Source organism: Molothrus ater, chromosome 3 (assembly GCF_012460135.2).
Source record: "Molothrus ater isolate BHLD 08-10-18 breed brown headed cowbird chromosome 3, BPBGC_Mater_1.1, whole genome shotgun sequence".
Classification (NCBI taxonomy): Eukaryota; Metazoa; Chordata; class Aves; order Passeriformes; family Icteridae; genus Molothrus; species Molothrus ater.
The window spans coordinates 28,065,057-28,088,554 of NC_050480.2; the positions used below are offsets into that span (position 1 = coordinate 28,065,057).

At 39.6% G+C, this 23,498-nt stretch overlaps 2 protein-coding genes across 2 annotated transcripts in view; one reads left to right on the forward strand and one right to left on the reverse strand.

Moving 5' to 3' along the window:
• The window catches only part of BABAM2 (BRISC and BRCA1 A complex member 2), a 161,270-nt gene extending 147,981 nt beyond the window's left edge, over positions 1 to 13,289 (reverse strand). Inside the window, exons 1-2 of the mRNA XM_036380934.1 lie at positions 13,209 to 13,289; positions 9,691 to 9,850 (exon numbers count right to left, since the gene is read on the reverse strand). Of these exons, the coding sequence (XP_036236827.1) occupies positions 9,691 to 9,818 (128 nt within the window). The 5' untranslated portion in view covers positions 9,819 to 9,850; positions 13,209 to 13,289. The remainder of the gene's footprint in view (positions 1 to 9,690; positions 9,851 to 13,208) is intronic.
• An 86-nt stretch (positions 13,290 to 13,375) lies between these two features.
• RBKS (ribokinase) overlaps positions 13,376 to 23,498 on the forward strand; it is a 72,425-nt gene continuing 62,302 nt past the window's right edge. Inside the window, exon 1 of the mRNA XM_036380935.1 lies at positions 13,376 to 13,676. Coding sequence (XP_036236828.1) covers positions 13,627 to 13,676 — 50 coding nt within the window. The 5' untranslated portion in view covers positions 13,376 to 13,626. The remainder of the gene's footprint in view (positions 13,677 to 23,498) is intronic.

The following is a 23,498-nucleotide window of genomic DNA, read 5'->3' on the forward strand; positions in this document are numbered from 1 at the left end:
TAAATAAACTAGTGAATTTCCACTATCATAAACTGTCACATGTTCACACAAGGAAAAGGCACTCTTTCATTATACTGGAAGACCAGCTGTACCCCAAATTCTTGGAACTCATAAGCAAATTTTTAGTGAAGAGTATGAGGGAGTGGCAGATGCATCCTTTGGATTTACTTCATCTCCCTCCCCTCCTGACAGATTCAAATCATGTTTCAGATTTTCACAGCTGCCATTCAATTATCTATTATTTTGCAATGAGCTACAACCTAATAACGTGTCACATGTTTTATTTCTACTGTTCACTAAAGTGAACTCCATTTCTGGAGAAAGAAAAATAGAATCAGAGAGGGAACAATTTTACTTTTAGCTTACTCTAAAAGAGAACCATTCTTCACCAAGTATGAAATTACTGTCAACCACCTGGAGTTTCATATCCTTTCAGTGTTCACAGAAAAAGCATACTCAGACAGCACATCACAAAAGCTGAGCTATTATAAACATCAGCTTTAATAAGCCACATAGCATTGCTCTCAATATTGGCTGTAGTTGCCATAAAGACTCCCTATCCATTTTCTAAGTAATTTATTTCATTTTATTGAAAAATGCAGTGAATTGGTATCAGGGAAAAACCTCACAGAACTAAAATCATAGCCCATGTTTATATTTTCCCCCTCTAACAAACGAAATAAACAATAAATGGGTCACATCACTGCCCAGGATAGGCAGGGATCTTCAAGGTCCCTTCCAATCCAAACCGTTCTATGATTTATGGATATTAGGTGGGATCCAGTGATCATATGTCTTCTCCATTTCCCTTTCAAAGTTTTCTTCTAATTGCAGAGTTTTAGAACTTTTTGGTCACAGATGCCTATATTAATTGATTTCCTAATTTACAGACTCTCAGGAGAAATTTATGTTAATACAACAATGAATTCAGTTCTTTGAATATGAAAGTTAGGTCAAGCAAGGATCACCACATTTAGAACATAAATCCATAGTTTGCAGTCACACACATATATTCAAAAGGGCAACTTCAGATTAAGTATATTTATATAAAATATTACAAGACTGGAGACACAGCACAAAATCTATGAAAAGATAACACCTGAATAAAAATATCAGTAGTTCTCCTATTTCTAGCATTATTTTAGATCAATTACAACAATAAAGAAATATAGTAGACTAAAAAGATCAAAAGGCAAAGGAAATTCACAGGTAAATTTACAACAGACCATCCCGTGTAACTGCACCTGCAGAAAGCAAGGCCCACATCACTGCATGTTACATTTTATCTAGAAGTCTCACTCTAGAACCCCTCAGCTCACCTTTACTTTCTCTAACTTCTCATTCTCACATTAATACTCACAGTTCACTGCCACCTCAGCAGTGCTAATACTATTTTCGAGATGACACCATAAAGCATAAGATTAAGCATCACTCTCCCCATGGTCCCATCTAACTATACCTAAAGAAAGGAGTTCCATGTACATTTCTCTTGATGACAGCCAAAAAAATCCTCTTCTTCCCTGCAAATGGTTGTCCTTGCCCTCACTGTCCAGCTCCTGTTTTCTCCCACCATCACAGCAGAAGCTAGGCTTGGCTCATCTCTTATCAGCCTCACAGGCACAGAAAACCATGGAGGACCTCCAGCAATGACAAGACTATTTATAAGCACAGTCACCTTTAGATCCCAGTGAAAAGAGGGTCCAGTCTACCCTAAGTTCTTGTAAGTCTGAGTCCCCAGCCCACCACAGATGCCTTGACCAGTCTTTATGCCACTTCCAGCACCTCTCCTACATCCCTAAGTTCTCCCCCTTCCTGCATCTATCTAATAAAACTGAATTTTGCCTATGCACAACAGGTTAAAACTAAAACAATGGAAGTCATGTACACGGAAGACACTACACCATTAGAAATCTCTGAGGAAATTATTCCTTCTAAGTGTCTTCATTGCCTGTTTGCAGTTGGCCTGAAACCATATCACTCTCGTAGGGTTTAAGTTAAGGCTTATGACTAACACTTATGACAGCCTGGAAAACAGGACAGATAATCACCATCTATTAATTAAAAAAATTCTCAGTATAGAAGAATGCTTAACAAAGAACATGAAATAATGCATTACTCATGACCACCACCCCCAAAAAAAAAAAAATCAATGGCTGAAATGCATGAAAAACCTACCAACTTTTACTGAAGAGACTGAAACCAACATTCTGGAGGAAGGAGTAGAAGATAGAGAAAGAAATAATTAAACTGGGGGACATTTTGAAAGGTTACTTGTAGCCCTAACTATAAACAAGACCAATCTAATCAGGTTTTTCTGGTGAAAAAAGAAGTGACCATTCAAAACAGAACAGCCATTACTATGTCATATATTTGGTCTAAAGATATTATTTCAGTGATGCATACAGTGACGCACAGGAATCTGGGATTGGGTTTTTTAGGCAATGTAAGTTTAGAGGGCTTTTTTTTTGTCTCTTTCCCATAATGAAATTCTGCAATTTGCCCTAATTAACTCAGTTTTATCATTGTGATTCTTTAACTGTACAATAATCAAAAATATTCAGTCCTAGTGGTCTAATTTTATTCTTTCAGTCATGTACCACAGATTACAGAGAAAAGAACCTGTGGCCTACACTGTGGAGTGGTTTGCCTCAGACACAAATTCCCTTCTCTCAGGAAAGACAAAATAAGCATGTTCCCTTTTATTGACTTCTACTTTTTTATGGATTAGTTAGGAGGGGTACCTCACGGACTGAACTTAGTATCTTCAGTAAAGATATCAAACTGAGCAAACCTGAACTCTGTTAGTTTACACATACAGCTCTAAGTATTCTTTGAAATTCTCATTTTCAGTTAGAGAATAGCTGCTTCAAAGAATGTCTACACTGGGCAGTGCAAGGCCAGGTAAATACCTAAGATCGTATATCAAGAAACAGATTAAAAATAATTAATTATTACATTTCATGATTCCTTTTTATTTTGCATACTGCTAGAGATTGACCTTCAACACTGTTGCATACTGGTCTGTCAGGATAAAGCCTCTGATCATCTCCTATGCTTTTTAGAGCCCCTAATCTCATCAGACAATGTCTGCAACAAAAAGGCTAAAACAAAAATTCGTAATATTGTGCTTCATATTCATCCCAAGTGTACATTAGCTTTTTAATGCTATGCCATGTATACATGCATGCATATGTGAGAATTAGGCATACAAGAAATAACTGCACATGTAAGACTGGAGGAATGTACTGACCACCTATCCAGGAAGGTATTCTTCTCTACTAATGAGAAGAGAAAAAAAGAAAAGTGAGCTGTTCTCAGCTTCTGGTGAAATGCAATATGCATCCAAGACACATGGCATGCTAGAGATCAGTTCACATAAAACAAATGCAAGGATTTGGAAGTGAAGAAATTGGACTGGATAACAATTATTAGATTTTAGCAGTCTTTATAACAAAAAATAAAGTCTTAGGGATTTTTTCTCCTGTAGTGATGCACAATGCAAAGATGTAAGAGACGTCTGTTACAACAGAAAGACCTGGGCATGGACCTACACTAACACAAGCCCCATTTTCAAGAAACATTCACCGAATTCCCAACATATGGATAGCAAAACCACAATTTAAACACCTTGTTAAGGTACACCTTTCCAACAGCATTTGGCACACTATTGGCGCTACATCATGTGATGCTCTCTTTACACAGAACAGAAACAGTTGTATCAAATAGTTTCTTCTCATTTTTATTAAAGGAAAATAGTGATAAACACCACATTTACCTTCCTCAAGGCCAAACAAGAGGAAGCTACTCACTGTCCCCATCTAAAAATACCAGCAAAGACATATTGTACAGTATTTAAACTGAAAAAAATCTCAGGAAAATGTATGTAACCTTTTAAATGAGAGCCCAAGTTACTGCAATTATCTAGTGCTACCTTTACTTTTTAAAATCCTTTCTTTCCTCATAGCACTTGAAACTGACAAACACAAACTTTTTTATTCTGAACAACTTCAAGCACCTTGTTTAAAACTGGTGTAAAAAGAATGCCAAACATTGTGGAGATTATTTATAAAACCATTGCCAAACATATGCCCTACACTATGACCTTTTACCAGACAGACATTTTGCCTTTGCTTTTTCATCATTTAGAAACAAGTGCAGGAGAATGCAACCTTGGACACAGTCAAGTCTTTTTTAATCAGCACAGAAAAACTGCTGTTCCAAGTGTTGCTCCACAGCACCAACTCTATCAAATTGTCCCATCAGAGCTTCAGCCTTTTACATTATACTTGAGAGATGAACTTCTAGTAGTAAGATTCTTTGCAGTGAAGAACCATATTTGTCATCAGAAACTGGAATGAAACAACCTACTTTGTATACAGCAGTAAAAGACTCAAGACCACACCTCCTAGAAACTGCCACATCCTTTCAAGTAGGCATTTTACACAAAACATAACTATTTTTTAAAAGAGGTTTTCATAGTACTTGTGTTCAGAAGAGTAAGATTCATTAAACTTCATACATAAACATGTTTAAAAAATTACCTACAGACACCAATGTGAATGATGGATATGAACCTTTCTCAAGTAACTAAAGTAGAATCTTTCATTTTAAATTAATCAAATGCAAAAGACCAAGGCAAAGCTTTAAGTAACTGCTAGAGTACTATAATAGTATTTCACAGCTAAAATCAACATTATTTCACAAAATATGCACATAAAAATGCATATTTACTTTAAAAAGGGAAATGCCCAAAAGAAAGGGAAATACCAAAGCATATTGCAGTCTACTTGATAACAGAAAAAAAGTAAATCATTGCTGCTTCCAAGGAAGCAGGGCAATAAAGTTATAAATATCTTTTTACAGCTTGATAATAAATTTTTATGTTGAAATTTACTCCAGAAAGAATTACATTCTTTTGACCACTCTTCATATAGGTTTCTTTCAGGAACATAACAACTTGCACACATAGCTCAATATCAAGCAGAGAGGCAGAAATCAATAGGGAATAAGACAAGTGAAAAGAACAAAATACTAACATGGTTTACTACAAACCACTTACATAAACATTCCACAGTTAATCTTCTCATAAATATGGAATAAATATAACCATGAAAGTATGAAATTTAAAATTTTGTTATGAGTGGATACCTAAAAAAATAGAATCTTAATATATGCAGCTTTAAATCACTGTATTCATTTTGAAATTTTGCCTGGTGGAACACATCAAAGTAATTTAAAAAAACAAAATCAAGTTTGTTGAGTAAGAAGAATAGGCTTGCAGCATAATTTGAAGCTCAAGCATGGGCCCTGATGAACAGCTGTAGGGGAAAAAAAGAGTTCTCAAAGGCAATGACCACCACAACTATGTCTTTCACTCTTGTAACGCACCATAGGAAAAGCAGCAGTCTCTTAAATAACTGGATTCTACATTATACAACAATTAAACACCCTTCACATAGGAAAATATCCTCTATTTCTAAATCTACATAATAATCACTTTTCCCTATTCAACATCTTTCCCATGATTATATGTGTAAATGCTAAGAAAAATGCCGCAGCCACAGTTCAGTTGGTTATGAGTAGATTTTAATATCTAATTAAGATGGGTCAGTATTTCAAAGAGACACTAGTAGAGATTAACTGAATGATACAATAAATGGCATTGACTCAAGTGGCAGCAGTATTTTCTTTGGGTCTAGAACAAAGTAATATCCTATGCAAGAGTTAAATATGCTTTCATCCACTCTGTCATCTTGAAGAATGTCTTTTATTAATGCAACACAGACGCCTGCCAGGGTTTTCTTATCACCAGAATCAATGCTGCTTAAGGTGCTATATTTCAGACATGACCTTACACCCCAGTTCTACTTTTGTTCACTGTGGGGCCCTATTTACAAAAAGACTTGGCCACCTAACCTTTTATGAGTATTTCCGTCGCAGAGCCTCTTTCTTTTCTGTTGCACCATATCACTGAGCTCCATTCAGGGGTCTGCATCAGCAGGGGCCAAATAAAGTTTATAAATAGTACTTTGTTCTGAATATCCTAATCATAGATGTAAATATATGTGTCTTATGAGACTGGTACTGTCTAATAAGTTTGTAAAACACACAGACATTATGAAACTGTAACATATTATTATAAAACATTTACATACTCAAAGACTGTAAAACAATAGGATTTCCTTACTATGACATATTTCCCTCCCACACTTGAAAGCAAAGCAAATTAACATATCATCATACTTCATACATCTAACATCAGCTCTTTAATATAGTTTATAAAATACAACAAAAGTTGTCAATCTCAGCAATAAGTCAGAAAAAGTGCAAAACAAGTTCCTTACTAAAACTATCTGACATATGGATTGACTTTTCAAATAATTAAAGGCTTAATATGCTTGCCATTTACAAATCAAAATCAACTGATGTGACGGGCTAAAATCTGGTACTTGATCTTCTACTGGTGAAACAGAAAGGAAATACTTTCCATTTCTGAGAATGTCAAAACCAAGGCTCTGAATGGGCAAGGCCTTAGAAGTACCACTTTATTCAGTATGTTACCATCATTCCTTGTTAAGCACAGTTCCTGTTTCTGAAACCTAAGAAATGAGAACGGATGGATCTTCAGCTTGAACATTTTATTTTGTTACACCTTGTAAAGCACTGGTTCATTAGGGAAGGGGAATAACAACAGTAACTCCTAATTTTCTCTAAGAGTAACAGTCTGGTATGTGACAGTGGAGCAACCATATAGCTCCTCCCCAGAAGCTTACAGATGCTTCTGTTGTCAAATAATAGCTGTTGAGGTGATTACCTTAAATATCATAAGATTTTAAAGGTTACAGTAAAATTGTATTTATTTATTATTAAAAATCTTATAAATCACATAACACACCAGGTAAAGCAGGAAATATTTGCATGTTCTGTAATAAACTTAAGCTAGGCTAGGGTTTTAACAGCCTAGACTATTGTGTGTACAACCTCTGTCAAGTGTGAATAAATGTACAATCACTATTCAAAAGCAAAGTTTCTGAACTGACAGTACTCCCAAGTGGTCACACTCACTTGTGAACAAGAACTGCTCTTTATCTAACTTCAAACATTTAATCTAGCACATTTAATCTAAACCTGCCTGCTTCTACTTTCTAAGTTTAAAGCCTGATTTCAACCCATTGAAATGGGAGTTTTGCAATTGATATCCTGAACTTCATCCCCATTTCTCTAAAAATAGTTCTCATTTTTTTACCATTTATGTCCAACTTCAATGGCCTCACAGTTCTTCACCATCTTGATGCCACCTACATTTGCCTGTTCTGATTATTTTGGCTGCATTATTTTGTTTCCTTTTAAAAAGTGTAATGAAAGTGAAAGTATACAGGCATTTGCATCATCTCATGATGTGAGGAAAGGGGAGGAGAGTAGGCCAATGGCCTTCAATTTATTTTTAAACTCTCAATGCCCTACAAAGTTTTCCTCTACAGTCAGTATGAAGCAATAAATTTAGACCTACTAATAAGGCTGTGGGTTAGGGATTTTGCTATTTATCAGCTGACATGAGACTCTGAGAAATAGTCTGTGGAATGTCAAAGAACTCCTGTATCAAGGTTAAAGACCACTGAACCAGATCCTGAGTTATGGAAGGGACATCTCTGTAATACTGTGACTCATCCATAGTATGGTAAGTAATTCTGCACTGTTCACCAGTTAAGCACTAAATCATGAGAATTTTGTATTTCCATATTGACACATGAATTCAGAATTTTCTATTATAAATAACTAACAATTTATTTGTAATAAACAAAAATCTTTCCTAATAGCACATGCATGAAATTTACATTTCAAAGAAATTTCCAGCAATTGTTAATTAATTCTGTTTACAGCAATGGTTTTAAGAAACTAGTTGTACTAAAGAAAGAAAACCTTCAAAATAATTCTGAAATAAATGAAGAATCTTGATTATCCTGACTCCATCTCCTAACAACCTCAAGCTACAACAAAGACTCAACATAAAGAATGAGGTTTATGTTTATGTTCCAGAACAAGGAAAAAATTATTTCTTACATGTGCATTTAGGTGGGCTAGTATCTTTAAACGAGCTATGAAACAACCTCTGTCAGGTGCTGCAAGTGTGTGTAAACTCCACATTAACAGAGTTACTATACATTTTGAATCACTGGGTTTGAGTGACAGGTGCAGCTGCTGGCATCTTTTAGTTTTTTAAAGAATAAACTCCTGGAAAACAGTCAGGTTTTAAAAAAGCAAATATGAGATCTTGTCAAGATCAGTGGCCGAAAACTTTAGACACCTATTAAAAATACCTGTGAAAAGAGTCAGCTAGAAAATACCACTTTTTATTATTTTAATCTCTTACTTTAAAGACAGCAGCATAAGCATTCAGTGGGTAGAGAGCAAACCCCTTAGCTACCTCCCAACAAACAGTTGTGTTTTCTCTCTACTTTTCTTTGTATTCCTTTCTCTTAGACTTCAATTGGAAAAATGTAAGAGCTCCTATCACAGCTTTCCTAGAAGACTAGTTCAAGGGAAAGCAAGATCTAGCATGAAATGACAGCAGCAGATGCAGAACTGCTCAGCCTGTCTTATGTAATTTGCAAGCCTAAATGTCAAGCCAGTCCACACTAATAACAAAGTCATGGCTTCTTAGACCTCCATGTAAATCTGTACTCTGTCCCAGCACCTCACAGGGAGGGAATAGTTCCTTTCAAACTAACCCCAGAATGCAAACCTCCTTCCTGAAAAGGCATTGTTACAAGCAGAAAAGCACCTCCGAAGCTTTTCATGAAACCATAATAAAACAGCCTTCAGAAGCACATTAAACAAAGTCTTCAGCAGAACTGCATTTTAAACAACAGTGATTTGTGGTGCTTCTGAACACCTTTTGTTATTTTTATTATGCTATCATTCAAAACTATATACAAAGCAGTAGTTTGTACAAACAAGATGATTTGTATATCTAAACCAAAAGTAATTTCAGTCTCTGAGCTCCTGTAGCAAAAGAAACCCAAAAACACCTGAATCAAAAAGATGCTGTTAGATGTTCAACTCTATAAGAATAAAGCAATTTCTGACATGTGTCATCTAAACATTTCACTCTCCTCATGTATTATTCACAGAGGTTATACACCAAAGTCTGTTTGTATATGCAAATCCCAAAATTCTATTACTACCTGAAACCGCATCTGAACGCTTCCAGAATTAAAAATAAAAGGAGCAGCTTAGCTTATTTCAAACACTTGGCCTTATAGCCACTTGATGTACTGAACTTGAGGGAGGCCAGATAAAACACAAGTTACTTTTTCTTCTGGTTTGGCATATTCATGACTACAGGTAAGCTCACACAAATTTGTCTTTCAATTTTTGGTATACAGTGAAGATTGAGTAAGCAAGCAATAAACAACAGAAAAAAGTGTTTGTAACTATCTCACTGCTGAAAACCAGCACTATCAAGTGGCAGCAATGCGAGTGTCTTAACAAGATTATTATTGCCAAAAATATGACAAATTTAGTCTCCCCAACTACAAAATGGTAAGACAAGAAATAACGTAGCTAGTATGTCAGCTAGTATATCAATTCCAGCTGTGTTCAAAATGCTTAAACACATGCACCTAATAAAACTCAGCCCTGAAAGACAGCTGTGAGGGGTTGGGTGTTCATTTTGGACGAGGAACTCACCCAGACTTCAAGTCTGTAATCCGTAAACAATTAGTAGCATCTAGTCCTACTTTTCCATTCCTGACCACACTGGAAATGAAGGGTGAAAGTGCTGGAGAAATTCTGTTCAAGGCCACTTCGGGTGACATTTTATGATGTTCCTCCTTTCTCTTCTCTTGAGCTGCAAAGGGAGAAAATAAAATTTTTAAATTACCTGCTTATGTGATGTAGATTCACATGTACTTTGCAAACATCAATAGAAAAAAAGCTAAGCACGCAGAAGATCCGGAGTGTAGAGTAACAGAACTGTGCACAGGTTATAGAGAAAAAATGAACACAAGTGGGTTTTTTTCCTCCCACCTCTGCAACGTTCAATGAAGCCTGTTTATTCAGTATCAACATAAAGCCAGAATTATGTCCTAGCCACCTTTAGTTAAGGCCCTAACCCTCTGAGAATGAGAAATAAAATTGAGGGCCACTGACACTTCCCAGCCTAGTCCTTCTTAGGGGCATTCCCGGTCTGTAATTGACAAGTCACACTTGTTCCACGTCCCCTGAAATCAGTGGAACTTACATTAACTGCAATGGGCCCAGGGGTTTGATACCTCTCAGTATTCTCACCTGTAATTTCCAAGAACACTAGTGTCCTCACTAATATTCGGTATTAGTTTTATACCACTTCATTAGGTGGCAATTTACAGGACTTCATGGTGCCTTTTAAAAGCTAACACTGCTTCTCTTTCAGTGGTATCACCACACTCTTTGAAAGGCATCTTAATCTTCCTTCATGTAACAGATCAGGAAGCTGATGTAAACACATTTTAAGCACAGCTTGTTCAGAAGTGTTTACAATTGCACGACCTTATGCTAAATCAATTAGGCCATTAATTTAGCACACTTTAGGAAACTGTTGCTTTCTAGGTGAAAAGCAGAAACTGAGCACACGCACATTTTAAGTCGTTGTAGCACAAAAAGACTACAGTATGTGAAAAACAACGTACTGAAAAAAACGTGGTAGGAGAAGTGAGAGAAAAGGAAGGTAACCAACCTATTAAAATGTTGATGTATTTGATCACATTCTAAGGCACAGAGCTTCATATGAAAATTAACTGAACTTGGTAGTCTTGGAAAACAAGGCAGTAAATGACTGAAGGTAACATGAACTTGCCACTGACAAGTGGGACAGAAAAGCTCATACAGAAACCATCAGCATTAAATTTTTTTTTAAATGGCATTTAATTGAAAAACACTAATGCACACTGCATTCACTTTCTTAAAACTGCATATGGACTGCTGTACTAGTAACTGTTCTATAACAAGAGTGTGAACAACTCATGGCAATAATTGCAATTTTCTGTTGTTTCTCACACTCAGTTTACAAGCATTAATTAGTAACTAATGGATATTCTGCAGAATCTACTATATCTCTGTAACTGGGAACAACATTAAATTTAACATTCTGTTCTCATGAAAGCTATTCACACTGGAGTAGAAGGAAGCAACACTCAAGAGTGTTTGTCCTAGATATTCAGAAAGTATCTTAATAAAGCAAAGGCCAGGCACTTTAAGGCAAACTGAAAGACTAATAAAGTAAGACTTCCTAAAAACAGTAATTATCTTAAGTACACTGGCTCCTACATTTTATGGCAGTGAAGAAGCTGATGACTATGTATCCATGCCCTGACACATAAGGTGTTCTCATATATGATTTGTTTAATTGACAATGGAACAACTTAAGCTTGTTTAGCAAACACCTACAGCAATTTAAGATACTACCTCTGGTTTGCTACTTTTCTACTAAAAATTTCTGCCTACTCACCTTTATTCTTCCCCAGAGGGACTGAGAAAACACAAGCCCATTCTTGACATATTTCAATGCAAAGTCCAATGGCTTAGATTGAACTTCTAATAAAAATTAGTCTAAGCTAAAATACTGTGCACCAAGAGTGGTTACAACAGGGCACATACTTCAGTCTGCCAGCCGTGCCGTAGGGAAGAGTAATTTCAAGCAGGGAGCAGCTGGACTGATGAAGTTGAGAACTTCTTAAACCATGAGAACATGCTGAAAAATATGCTATCCTTCTAGCAATGCTGAAGTTATACATGAAGATCAGAGAATTGGTTCTGATAATGACATGTTTTAAGGGGACTGTGATATGAGGGTGATACACCTGGTGATCACGGCTGACCAGAAGCACCTTCCAAAATGAACTTTGAAATGAGATTCCTTGTCTTTCTATTAATAAAATTTGCAGATATTGTCAAAACAAGATTTAAATGACTGTTAAGCATTTTTCTATATTTTATTGTATCATTTCTTAAAATCACAGTACCTTCCATTTACCAAGTCAGATACACAATACTTAAAGGGTTGCTATCAAGTAAACTCACTGATTTATTTTGTAAACAAAGGGCTTTACAAACTAGAACACAATTTGTACCAGTTTCCTAAGTTTCAGTTGTCATATACATTGTTTTTCTTCAGTGTAAGTTTCCCACAGTACTGGAAACTGAACACAAACAAACTCAGGGGAATTAAGAAAAACAAAATTCACTGGACTGTTTCCCTCCCAAAACAAAACCTTTGAAAGAGGCAAACAAACTAAGAGTTGAATCCTCTCAGATTCAGCTGGCTATCACTGTGACTTCGGGCTAATGTTACACAGGCTTCACAGTAACCATGAAGTCCCGGGCTCTGATTGGGGATACAAGACACTGTCCTTCCACCACCGGCCATACCATAATGGGCATTACGAGAAGATTTAAAAACGAAAAGGTGAATATTGTGATGGAAACCTAGAAGCGTGACAGCACCTCTCCTGTCTAACCTTATTGGCGTGGCTGTCGGCAGGCTGGTTGAGTGGTTTTCACTTTGGGGGCGGGTGGCAGGAGTTGTGTCTGGGTGGGAGTGGGGAAAGGAGGGGACGCACGACCGCCGCCTCCTGCAGCCGTGCCCGAACACATCCATGGAATGCGATCAGCAATGTGCATCTGCGGAGCCCCGGGTAAACAACCAAGTTACCTAAGCCCTGGCACAGAAGAAGGCTCAGAATCCCAGAATAATGGGTAAGGTTGGAAAGGACCACAGCGGGTCACCTGGACCCACCTCCCTGCTCAGGCAGGGTCATTCTGAAGCACATGGCACAGAATTGTGTCCAGGCAGCTCTTCAGTATCTCCAGTGATGGAAACTCCGCACCATCCCTGGACAATCTGCTGCAGTGCTCACCCACAGAGGAGAGAAGCTCTTCCCCACACTCAGGGGGAACTTTCCGTCCATCCACTCCCGTTCCGGGCTGACCCTGGCCAAGCCCCGCTCCCTCCCCAGCTGGTGCCGCCACCCGCGGCGCTGCGCCCGCCCCGCCCCGCCCCAGCGGCGGTGCTAACGCCGGCCTCCTCCGGCTCCGGGCCAGAGCCTCCCGGCGCTGGGTCCCCTTCCGCCCGCCGCTGGCCCGGGAAGGGCAGTGGCGTTGCTCGCTCCCTCCCGCTCTCCCTGCGCGGCTCGCTCGTCCCATCCCGCCCGTCCCGGCCCCGCCATTACCTACGGCGGCCGGAACTCGCCGCTTGGCAACGGCGTGCGCGCCCCCGCGCCCGCCGTGCGCGCCCCCGCCCCGCCGCGCACCGTGCGCGCCTCCGCTCCCCCCGCGCCGCCGCCGCCGCCGCCGCCGCCGCTCCCACCCGGGCCGGAGGGGTCTTCACCGGCCCGATATTGGCGTCCGCCGCAAGTGCCTGTGCGGGCCGCGTCGCCGCGCAGGCCGTGGGGCGGCGGTTGGGCCGCGGCCCGAGCGGCGCGGGGCACAGGGGAAGGGAGAGGGGGCGGTCGTGGCAGCAGGCGTTCGGCAGGGACAGCCCTGCCGGGCGAAGGTCCCCGCGGGCAGCCCGTCGCCCATGGCAACCCGAGAAGCCGCGGCGGGGCCCGGGGCGGGTCAGGGTCAGGGTCCAAGGGCCGCCCCGGCGCCATGGCCGCGGAGGTGGTGGTGGTGGGATCCTGTATGACCGACCTGGTCAGGTTAGTACCGGGTGGGGGTTTTCTGCCCCTACTGGGCGGAGCGACCCTGAGGTCATCGGAACGCAGGGCGTCACGGTGCCCGGGGAACAGCGCCGGCATGCCGGGCCTCCCCGGGCTAGGCCGGGCCGGGATGGCCCCGGGCCGGAGCAGGCGGGTGTCATGTCTCCCCAGGCCGGGAGGGCAGGAGCGGGGTCGGCGCTGGACGCGGCGGGTGGAGCGCTCGGCCCCAGGCAGAGGAAAGGACTGAGCACGGGCATAGATTGCTCAGAGGGGTCGTGGAGTCTCCATCGCTGGAGACGATCAGGAGCGGTCTGGATGCGCTCCTGTGCCCTGGGATGACCCTGCTCGAGCAGGGAGGCTGGACCAGGTGACCCGCTGTGGTCGCTTCCAGCCTTATCCATTCCGGAATTCTGAGACTCTTCGAAGGGCTGAGGGGGCGGCTCGCCCGGGTGATGTCAGCTGCGAATAGTGCTTTGAAATAAGAGTGTGGGAACGGGGAGAGGTTTGAACGTGTTGCGTGCCGGAGCTTTGATCAGCTGTCTGTGACTCGGGAGAGAGGAGAGACTTGGGTTTGTGTTTTCAGCTGCGCCGGGTGGGTCGGTGTTGGCCTTGGCCAGGGAAGCAGCGTTCCGTAGGCACCCGCACGGGAAACCTGGAACTCTGACACTCGTTATCAGCACAGGAGTCTGAAAGGATTTTATGAAAGTAAAGCAAGCTGGTCAACCGTAACACGTTTTCAGTTCAAAGCACGCTTGTCTCCACTGGAAAAGTGAGAAAGTAAGGTTAATATTGCAAAGAAACCAAAGTTAGCTCCACGAATCTGTTGGTTGTAAGTTGATTACTTGCATACAACATTTTGTGTGACACTTTCAAATGAGATTGAGGAAAAGAGGGAGGCCCTCCCAAGGTATTTATATCCAAGAAGTGCATATAGGAAGAAGCCCTCAAAAATTTAGCAGCTCTGAACCCCAAAGCTATTTTTAATTATTTAAAAAGGTTTTTAAATTAATATCTTATTTTAAAATAATTCTTTACTTGTTTTCTGAGCATTTTGTTTTTCAAATTAATACTTGAGTCTCATTATCTTTTTTGTCTCCTTTTTCTTTTTTGTACTTAGGTAAGGTTTGGGAACTTCTTTGAAATTTGGAAGTACAGAAGTTCATGAAAGCTCTTGGTTCCAGTAGCCCTGGCTTTGTAGTCAATACTAAATAACAGGAGAATTCAAGCAAAATTGCAAGAATTCTCTATGCAAATTCCAACCTGAACTGGCTGGCCTTGTCAGTCCCAGTAAAGTTGGAAATCAGTCTTTGATTTGTACTATTTTAAACACATCTCCGTACTCTGTATTCAGACTTGGTTAAAATAGGATTTAAAGTGTATATACCTGGACTGCATCAGCTTGTCCTGCTTGGAATTCTGCAATTAAAAAAATGTCCTTTATCAGCAGGCAATTAGACCAAAGCCTGTGGGTCAAGAAAGTGCAGAACATATGATTAGAGGAACATGCTGAGGAATGAGTACTGCTTAGGCATAGACTTGTGTTCAGGAATGATGAAGCCCCTTAAATAATCATAGAACCTATGTCAGAAAGATTTAATGCTCTGTGTAATTTGCAGAACATACTGGCAGCTTTCCAAGGAGAATAGTTGTCTAGTAAGTCAGAGTAAGAACTGTGAAACTGATCTTGATGTTATGTGTGAATGAGCTCTCAGATGCTTATGACGTCGCACTGAAATGCAAAACTTGGTGCTCTAACCTCAAGACATTCCTTTTCCTGTCTTCTAAAATGTGGGGAAAAGAAGTCCAGTTTAAGCACTGCTGACAACTGCAGCTTTGGGATTTTCTTGACACTTAAGCAACCAAACAAGAAAACTTCTTACTCTTTTTTTTTTTTTTTTTGGCTGCATGTTTGATATGATAGAAATGCAGTCGTTTATTTGAAGGCATATTAACTGACCATACTGTAACCAGAAATTACACCATGGGCTGGAGTGACAGATGCTGTTACACTGAGATTAAGTGGCTGAAGAAAAGCCATTTCACTTTTCAATCAGCTGAGAGGGTTTCTTAAAGTGTACAAACGTGATCACAAGTACATATCTGACACCATTATTAGCCCTGCTTTAAGTAGCATTGAGAGGGCTTTGTATAAGTGATAAGCTAATCAGCTTCAGTTGAAAAAGAAGGGATGGCTTCATTCTTTCTGTTACTAGCACAGAACTTCAGGCACTTAATAAAATAAGAAGAACAGTGTGTTTAAATTTAGCTGGCAAGAGTTTAATCTGACCAAAATTTCCATGTGGCACCTTTAGACATTGTTTAAATGTATCCTGGGTTGGGAAAATCTGGGTAAAATTACCGGAAAGTACTAAGCACTAGGCTTGATTGTGCCTAGGTGGAACAGGAAACTATAAACAAGCTGTATGAAATATAAAAATTGTCACATTAGGGTTAGGATTAGATTCCAGGAGCATAACTCTTGACTGTCTTTGTATATGAGATTTAGAGGGGGCTGCATATTCTGGATTTAAAGCTAGGGTTCATTTCAGCTGGAATGAAGGAGCATCAGGGTTTTGTGAGTTTGTCATTTGTGCTGATGTTTCAGTTTATAAAAGACATGGACAAGAGTGGTCATGTTAAATGCCTATCACCCATTTGGAGGAGCCTGAATAAATTTGTGAGAGTTACACAGAGGAAGCCGGACACATTTTTGTATACGTTGTGTTTAATGGGCATATTCACACTTTACACTAAAGCCTATCTTTCTTAGAAGGTAATAACATTGATTGGGACTCTGCCAGAGCTAGACAATGCTGTGTTATAACTCAAACTGGTAAAATACCCTATTGGCCCTTTAGGACACAACCTTGACCCTCTGACTGGAGAGGGTCAGACTTGAAATGGTAGTGGCAGACTTAAATGTTAAACATTATCAGGTCTGTAGAGGCAAGGTACCGAAAAGCTTCAAGCCACCACTGGACATATGGTAGCCAGATTCACCATGGAAAAAAAAAATTAGCATATAATGATTTTACTCAGTACAGTAAACTAATGATTTAAAGGAGTACAACCTCTGTGTGAAATGGGAATGTACAGTTTGAAATGTGCTGAATCTTACATAATGACCAAGACAGAAAAGGACAGGGAACTTTAGTTGAAGACAGATACTCAGATGTAATTCTGAGAAATAATCAAATTCAGAAGAAAGGGTAGCGTGTCTCAAAATTCTTCTAAAAGGAAGGGCCCCAGTGGTTTGCTTTTAAAACACTGTTCTCATTAGAAATTCTTTTCTCATTGTCCTGTAGCGCTGCAGTGGCAGAATGCGGGTTTTCTAAAGTGAACTTCATATGATCAAAACAACCTCACGTACATACATGCAGTAAACCACACTCTTATGGCTTAATAGGACCAGGAGCAAAACATATTTGTGGTCACAATCACAATCAACACTGCATTGGCAATAGCAGGCAATAGTAGTAGAAAACAAAAACAGCATTATTCTGTATGATCTAGATATCAAACCAGACGAGTACCATCCACAGTATTATTTAAATAGTTTCTCTTCTGACTCATATTTGCAGACTGGTCGTGGCATTGGCATTTTAATTCATATTAAATCAGGACAAGACTAAACATATAAGCCAATGAGAGTCAGACACACTAAAACAATTAGAATAAACAGGGGAAACTTTGGCATGGCAATTGAAAACAGCAGAAGCATAGAACAAAATGTAAGATGGAAAAACAGTCTTTGGATAGTCACAACAACAACAGTCTTTCAGTTTAACTCAAGAGAATGACACCACAGTCCAAATAGTGGAAAACTGCATTTTTTAGAATTTTCAGGATTTCAAGTCTTTAGTTTTCTGTGGACCTCTTTCCTCTCATCACATTTCTTCACTCCCTTTAGGGAGTAGAACTAAAAGTTCTGCTTCCAGCCCCTGCTGTAACAACCACCGTTAATAATCACTGCCAGTACTAAACTGACTGTAAGCATTCAGCAAGGCAGAAAGGCAAGGCAGAGAAAGCACAGAGAGCTCCATAAAGAGTAGTGTGTTGCTGATCTGCAGTGACAGAGGTGACAAATGCACATTGGTATGAACATCCCAAACACATCAAATCCTCTTTGCTAACGGAGCACAACCTCTGCTTGGGCCAAATGGCAAAGGTACCTCATTAGTAAAAGTCTGTGTCTTCCTTTTAAATCTCTAGTGGTGATTATTGTCTGCTGAAGTGCTGAAGTAAATGGCTCATTGGCACATTGGAAATGTCCATGATACAAAACTATGTCTGTATTTTTTAAATATCTATTTATATAGATATTTACTATATCTTTTTCAGAAGTGCAGTATTTGGAACAATAATTGCATAATTTTTTTGGTGGGAATGTGAAAAAGGAATTTTCTTGCATTTCTTTCGAGTGATCAGAGGAAATCTCGCATATGACTTCATTTTCTTCTTTGCTTTGTTTCCAATCTCACATATGTTCTTGTTTCCACCATTTCTCTTGCATGTCACCAACTTTTAATGGTTTTGCCTTGTTTTGATATTTTTTTTGCTCTTCAGTTTCTCGTAGCAGTGAAGTGTTCTAGAATCCTTCAAATCCATTTCATTTGTGTTTTTGTTTTTATCTGTAATGCTTCCCCTGCAGCAGCCACTCCTCATTCTAGTCAATCTGCCATTGCCAGCAGCATGGGAAAGCACAACTGTGAAGGAATGCAAGCTTAGTCCAGTTGAGGAAATTAATCTTTGGATCCAATGAAAGACATCAAGGCATGAGAGAATGTGTCATCTGTGAATTGTTTCATTTATGTAATAGTGAAGGATCTGGGCTTGATTTCAGACCCATTGCTGTCTGCCCCTTGTCTTCTTCTCTGACGTAGCAAAATTTGGGTGCATTTTAAATGCAGGATGTACAGGCTTAGCATTTTGTTTTTCTGCTCTGATTTTAGAGATCCTAACTGTTTAGAAAAACTCCTGTTTGCCTTCTCTTGTGTGGCAGGAAGAAAGCTGTGTCTTGGGGGCCCCCCCAAAAAAAAAGAGGGGATAAAATCAAGTTGATGAAATCTTCAGTAATGGCATTCAGTAAGAAAATTGTCACCTCTGCATATACAGCTTTTGAGTATCTCTACTGGCCCAAACACTGGTGGTACAGGACCTGATCCAAGCTCGTTCATATCAAAAGAAGCTTTTCACTGCTGCAAACTGAAATTAAATTGTCATCCTCCTCTAGTTCATTTTAGGGTCAGACACTTAAATACTCTAGCATGTTAAAGGTATCCAGTGTTATACCTCAGACTTGAAAAGCTTCCAACAAAGTTCCTCTAACAAAAAATGACAAAATATTGGAGAGGGAAAAAGGAGGGAAAATGTCTGCTTGGGTGCTTCTTAAATTAACACAAAATAACTAGGGCAAGGCCACCAGGGGCTTTTTTAAACTCATTACAAGGGCTGCATTTGCAACTAAGGTTATGAACCCCAAGCAAGAGACAGTGCGCCATTGATCCCAGCTGGCACCTTCTGAAAGAAACTGTTGTTTGTGCCACAGAGGATGCTGTGGGCCCTCTCTGAGAAGGACTGGTGGTGCTAGAACACCTGCTCAGCCCTTGTCTTTGGCTCTTATCCATGAAAACGGGTTTTTTCCTCCCCTTCCTAAATGGAAATGTGGAAGTTTTAGAAGTCTTGGGAAATATGAATGTAAAAGTGGTCAAACCATGTCTTTTAAGTTAAGCACAACAAAAGTGTTGCTTTCTGGATTCTATTTAATTGAAATGTCCCTGCCCTTTCATTTGGTATCTTCATTTTGTGTCCTATGCTACTGTGTACTGTAATTAGGCACTGGTTTTACTTCCAGAGGCATTCCATTTTAGCAATAACTTATATGCCTCTTGATTTTTAGACTCATTTATCTTGTTGAGTTTTAATAGTATGTATTTAGTAGCGCTTTTAAACTAAAAAATGCCCCATGTGTTACTACAGTCAAGCCTGTACTGCATGAATCCCAGTCACCAAGAACAGCACTATTTGCCCTACTGTGCATTGGGAAAACATTTTGCAATTTGAGGACAGAAAGAAGGGCAGTTTGCTTTGTAAAAAGATAGGAATAAGTAAAGAGAATTGGAATAAAGTATTAAAAGGGGCAAAAAGTATAGGAACGACCAAAGCTTTTACTGCAGGAAGTGTGAAGAGTCTACCTAAAGAGTTGAAATTGAGATAAAAAGCAGGGAAACTACAGTCCTAACAGTGACATGTCCCCAGTTGTCCAAAGGCCCCTTGCTTTTCTGCATCTCTTTCTGTCAGCTCTGCCTATCTTCTTGCTTTCTGCAGTTTTCTCGCATAGCTGCATGGCAAAATTCAGGGAAAAGCTCTGTTCTAGTCCTGCTGTCTTCTCCCAGCAGCAGTATTTTGGAAGATACAGCACCGAGAGGGTCCTCTGTTACCTCCTCCTTCCTATGAATGAGTTCCCAGCTGTCTGCTTCTTTTCCTACCAGCTGCAGTGTCTGGTCTGCTTAAGTTTGTAAATTGCTTTGAGATCCTTCAAGATAAAAGGTTCTTCTTAAGTGAGATCATTATCGCCTTGTACATTTCTCCACTCCCTTTTCTCAGTTCAAGCTTCTTTTCTCGACTTGGGGTCCAGCACAGTACTCAACGTTCCTAACTCATGGCAAAACAAAGCTTACACACAAATTTCAGCTTCCAATCCTTGAGTTGTTTGACTCCTCTTAGAGTACTTCAGAGCTGAAGGTTAAATATATGTATTTTCCTGAGCTGATGCCAAGATGCTTAGCACTTGCCACACTGAGATCGTACTTCTGCATTTGCGTCTGACTTCATGTTATTTTGTGTGCTTCAAGAGACTGTGGAGTTCTTTTCCTCCCACTTCTGAAGTACTTACTCATTCTAGGAAGCATTCCAGCTACAGTGTTGCTCTGAGATCCTACACTGGGTTCTCATAGCCATACATTGTTCATGTTCTTGTGGTTAAACTGTATGCCTGTCAGGGCAGGGATGACTCCTCTGTGGTGTGGTGAACTTACAAAGGGGAACCCTGACAGGAGTTCAGAGGGCTCTCTGTTCAAAGGTTCATAGGTGGTAACACAGTGTTTGGCCAGGAGAACCTTATTTCTGTTCAGCTGCAGGTCTAGTTGTTGTCTCCATCTTCTGTAGTTTAACTGGCTAGTAAGAGAGTTTTTCACTGTATGGTATCTGTGTGTCTATTCCCAATGCCATTCACATTCTAGTGAAATTTCCCTCTTTCCAATGAAAGTGAGGTCATGTTAAACCTGTGTTTATGATATTGCTGTCATTTCCATGGCAGTAGACTATGATATCATCAGTGGGGGATTATGCCTTTCCTATGTGTGTTAGCAATTAAAAATTATGGTTTGTGAGATAAAACTAGTATTTACCAAGCTTTTAGCTTTAGTCCATATGAGACTGGGAAACTATTGCTTAATCCTCTAGAGAGTTCACTTGGGTAATGGAGTAAATGAATCTAGAAACATTTTGATTCTAGCAGGTGATACATTTTTGGGGTATATTTTCCTAATGAAAGAAGAAAATCAGCTACTCCATCTTGTGTTCTCTCGCCTGGCCAAGAACACTTGTCTGAAACCCAGTGGCACTCCTTACAGTTTTGTTATTCAGAGCTACTTAACTGTTTGACTTAAAGACTCACAATTTTCTGCTTTCACTAGAATGTAATTTTTCACCTTTGGAGGTCAGTAAGCTATTAGACACTACCCACAAAAGTAAAACAATGTGATCATCAGTCTTTTCGTCTTTTTAGTCTCTTTATTTGCCAGCTATCAGTAGCTGAATCTCTTTGTTGAACCTTCTGAGGGTGTACATGCTTTCTCATGGGCTGGTGACAGGAGAGGCCAGTTTCAACACCATAATGACAAAAGAAAATTCATCCATTTAAAATGCAGAGTCCAGTGTTAGAACAGTTGCTAAAGTTGCAAGATGAGAGTGGTGGACTCAAAATATTATTTATTTCATCCCTTCAAATACTTAAGAATTTTTAGGCCAAGGAAGTAGACTTTCCTGAAAAAGAGTGTGAAAAGAAAGGGAAAAGACATTAGATGAATGTTTTTAGAGACTGGACATCATCAGTCTGGGTATTGCAACATGAGACAAAATTAATAGTAATTTTTGGTGATGTAGCTTCATTTCAGAAACACACTACTTCTCTGTATATTTCAGCCTATCTATTTTCTCACCTAACACAAGTGAACTCTCCTAAAATATCTCTTTCAATGATCTGGGTATGACCATTTGGAAAAAAATGCCAAAATGGTGTGCCCTAAGTATATACAAACTTGTTCAGTTACACAGAAGGTCTAGGATGTGAAAGGATTCTTCCTGAAATTGTTACCATATGAGTGACTACAGCAGAAAGAAATTCCTTTTCCCATTGTCGTTCACTGAAATGGAACCAGGCTGGAATAAAAGGATAGACAAAATTATTGTATGTATTTTTGGAGACTAAAATTACTAATGCCATAACAGACCTGGCTCATATTTGCTGCCTATACAGTCAGGTGATGTTACAGCAACCTCCTGGGCATGCATCTTCCCCATCATTCTGCATTCCTTCTGAGGCTTCATCTGTCTGTGTAAAACCCAGAGTTGATACCACTGTTGAAAGAAAGTGAAATGTCAGGAAGTAAAATGGTTGTGATCAGGGAAGAGAATGTTGGGATGAAAGCTTATTTAGCAATTGTCCAATGTCATGGTAAGAAGGGGTTTTCGTTAATTTGTGCTACAAAAAGCTGTCATTTTATCTCACTAGTGCTCTGTAACATACGGCTGTTGCTTCACATTGTAACATCCCATGTTAGAGAGAGCACAACTATTGCCTTTTGCTCTCTGTAGGGCTGTTACCAGCTGAGCAGCTCCAAGTAAATAGCATGCAAAGCACCAATAGCAGTGTCAGTACTGCAGGGTATTCCTTGGGCTTCTGCTGTATCCCATGATACACATTGAATATTACGTTGTGTTATGAAAGCATGTATACTTTCTAGCCTCAATAAATACTTTTTCCATATAACTTCCACAGATTTTTTAATGGTTTGATTATTGTCCTACTATTACTGAAAACTGGTTTTGACTATTTAAAATAAAATGTCTCTTGCCTTTTCGGTCTGGAGGTGTCTGACATGCAAGATTCACAACGTCAAATGGGAAGTTTACTAAAGGAACTCCTTTGAAAATATTTGTCACAATAGGCAGATGTTTGGCACAATATTTGAAAATATTTGTCACAATAGGCAGATGTTTGGCACTAGATTTTAACATCCAACACTGAGAATATTATATTTTCTCCCCCTTTGTGAGACACAGAATGGTGTGATTAATATTCCATTCTGTCTTGTTAATGAATTACTTGCTGGCTGCACTGTTAAAGGAAATAACCATTTTCCTAGATGCATTTCTAGACTTAAGTATCTTTGGGTGAATTTTAGTACTCCTGACAGTAAAGAGCTGCTGGCACAAATCAAAACCTGCAATAAAAATCATACAGAGTCAATGGTAACAAATTTGTGTAAAAACACTCTGGGCAGGCATATATATTATGTTGCCTCTAGGAGCTGTCTGAGCTGTTCTTTCCATAGGAACATACCAGTAAGGTTTTGTTTGCTTGTTTTATAAGGCCCCAGTTGTTAGCTCTTATATCAAGCTGCAGTAAATTATTTGATGCTGACATCCAGGTTCCCTTGAGGATCCTTGTATCATATACTTCAAGCCAGAAGAAAATACAAAATTACTTTTCACTAGTATGTTGCCAAAGTGGGTGCAGCTTTGTAGAACACGTTGATC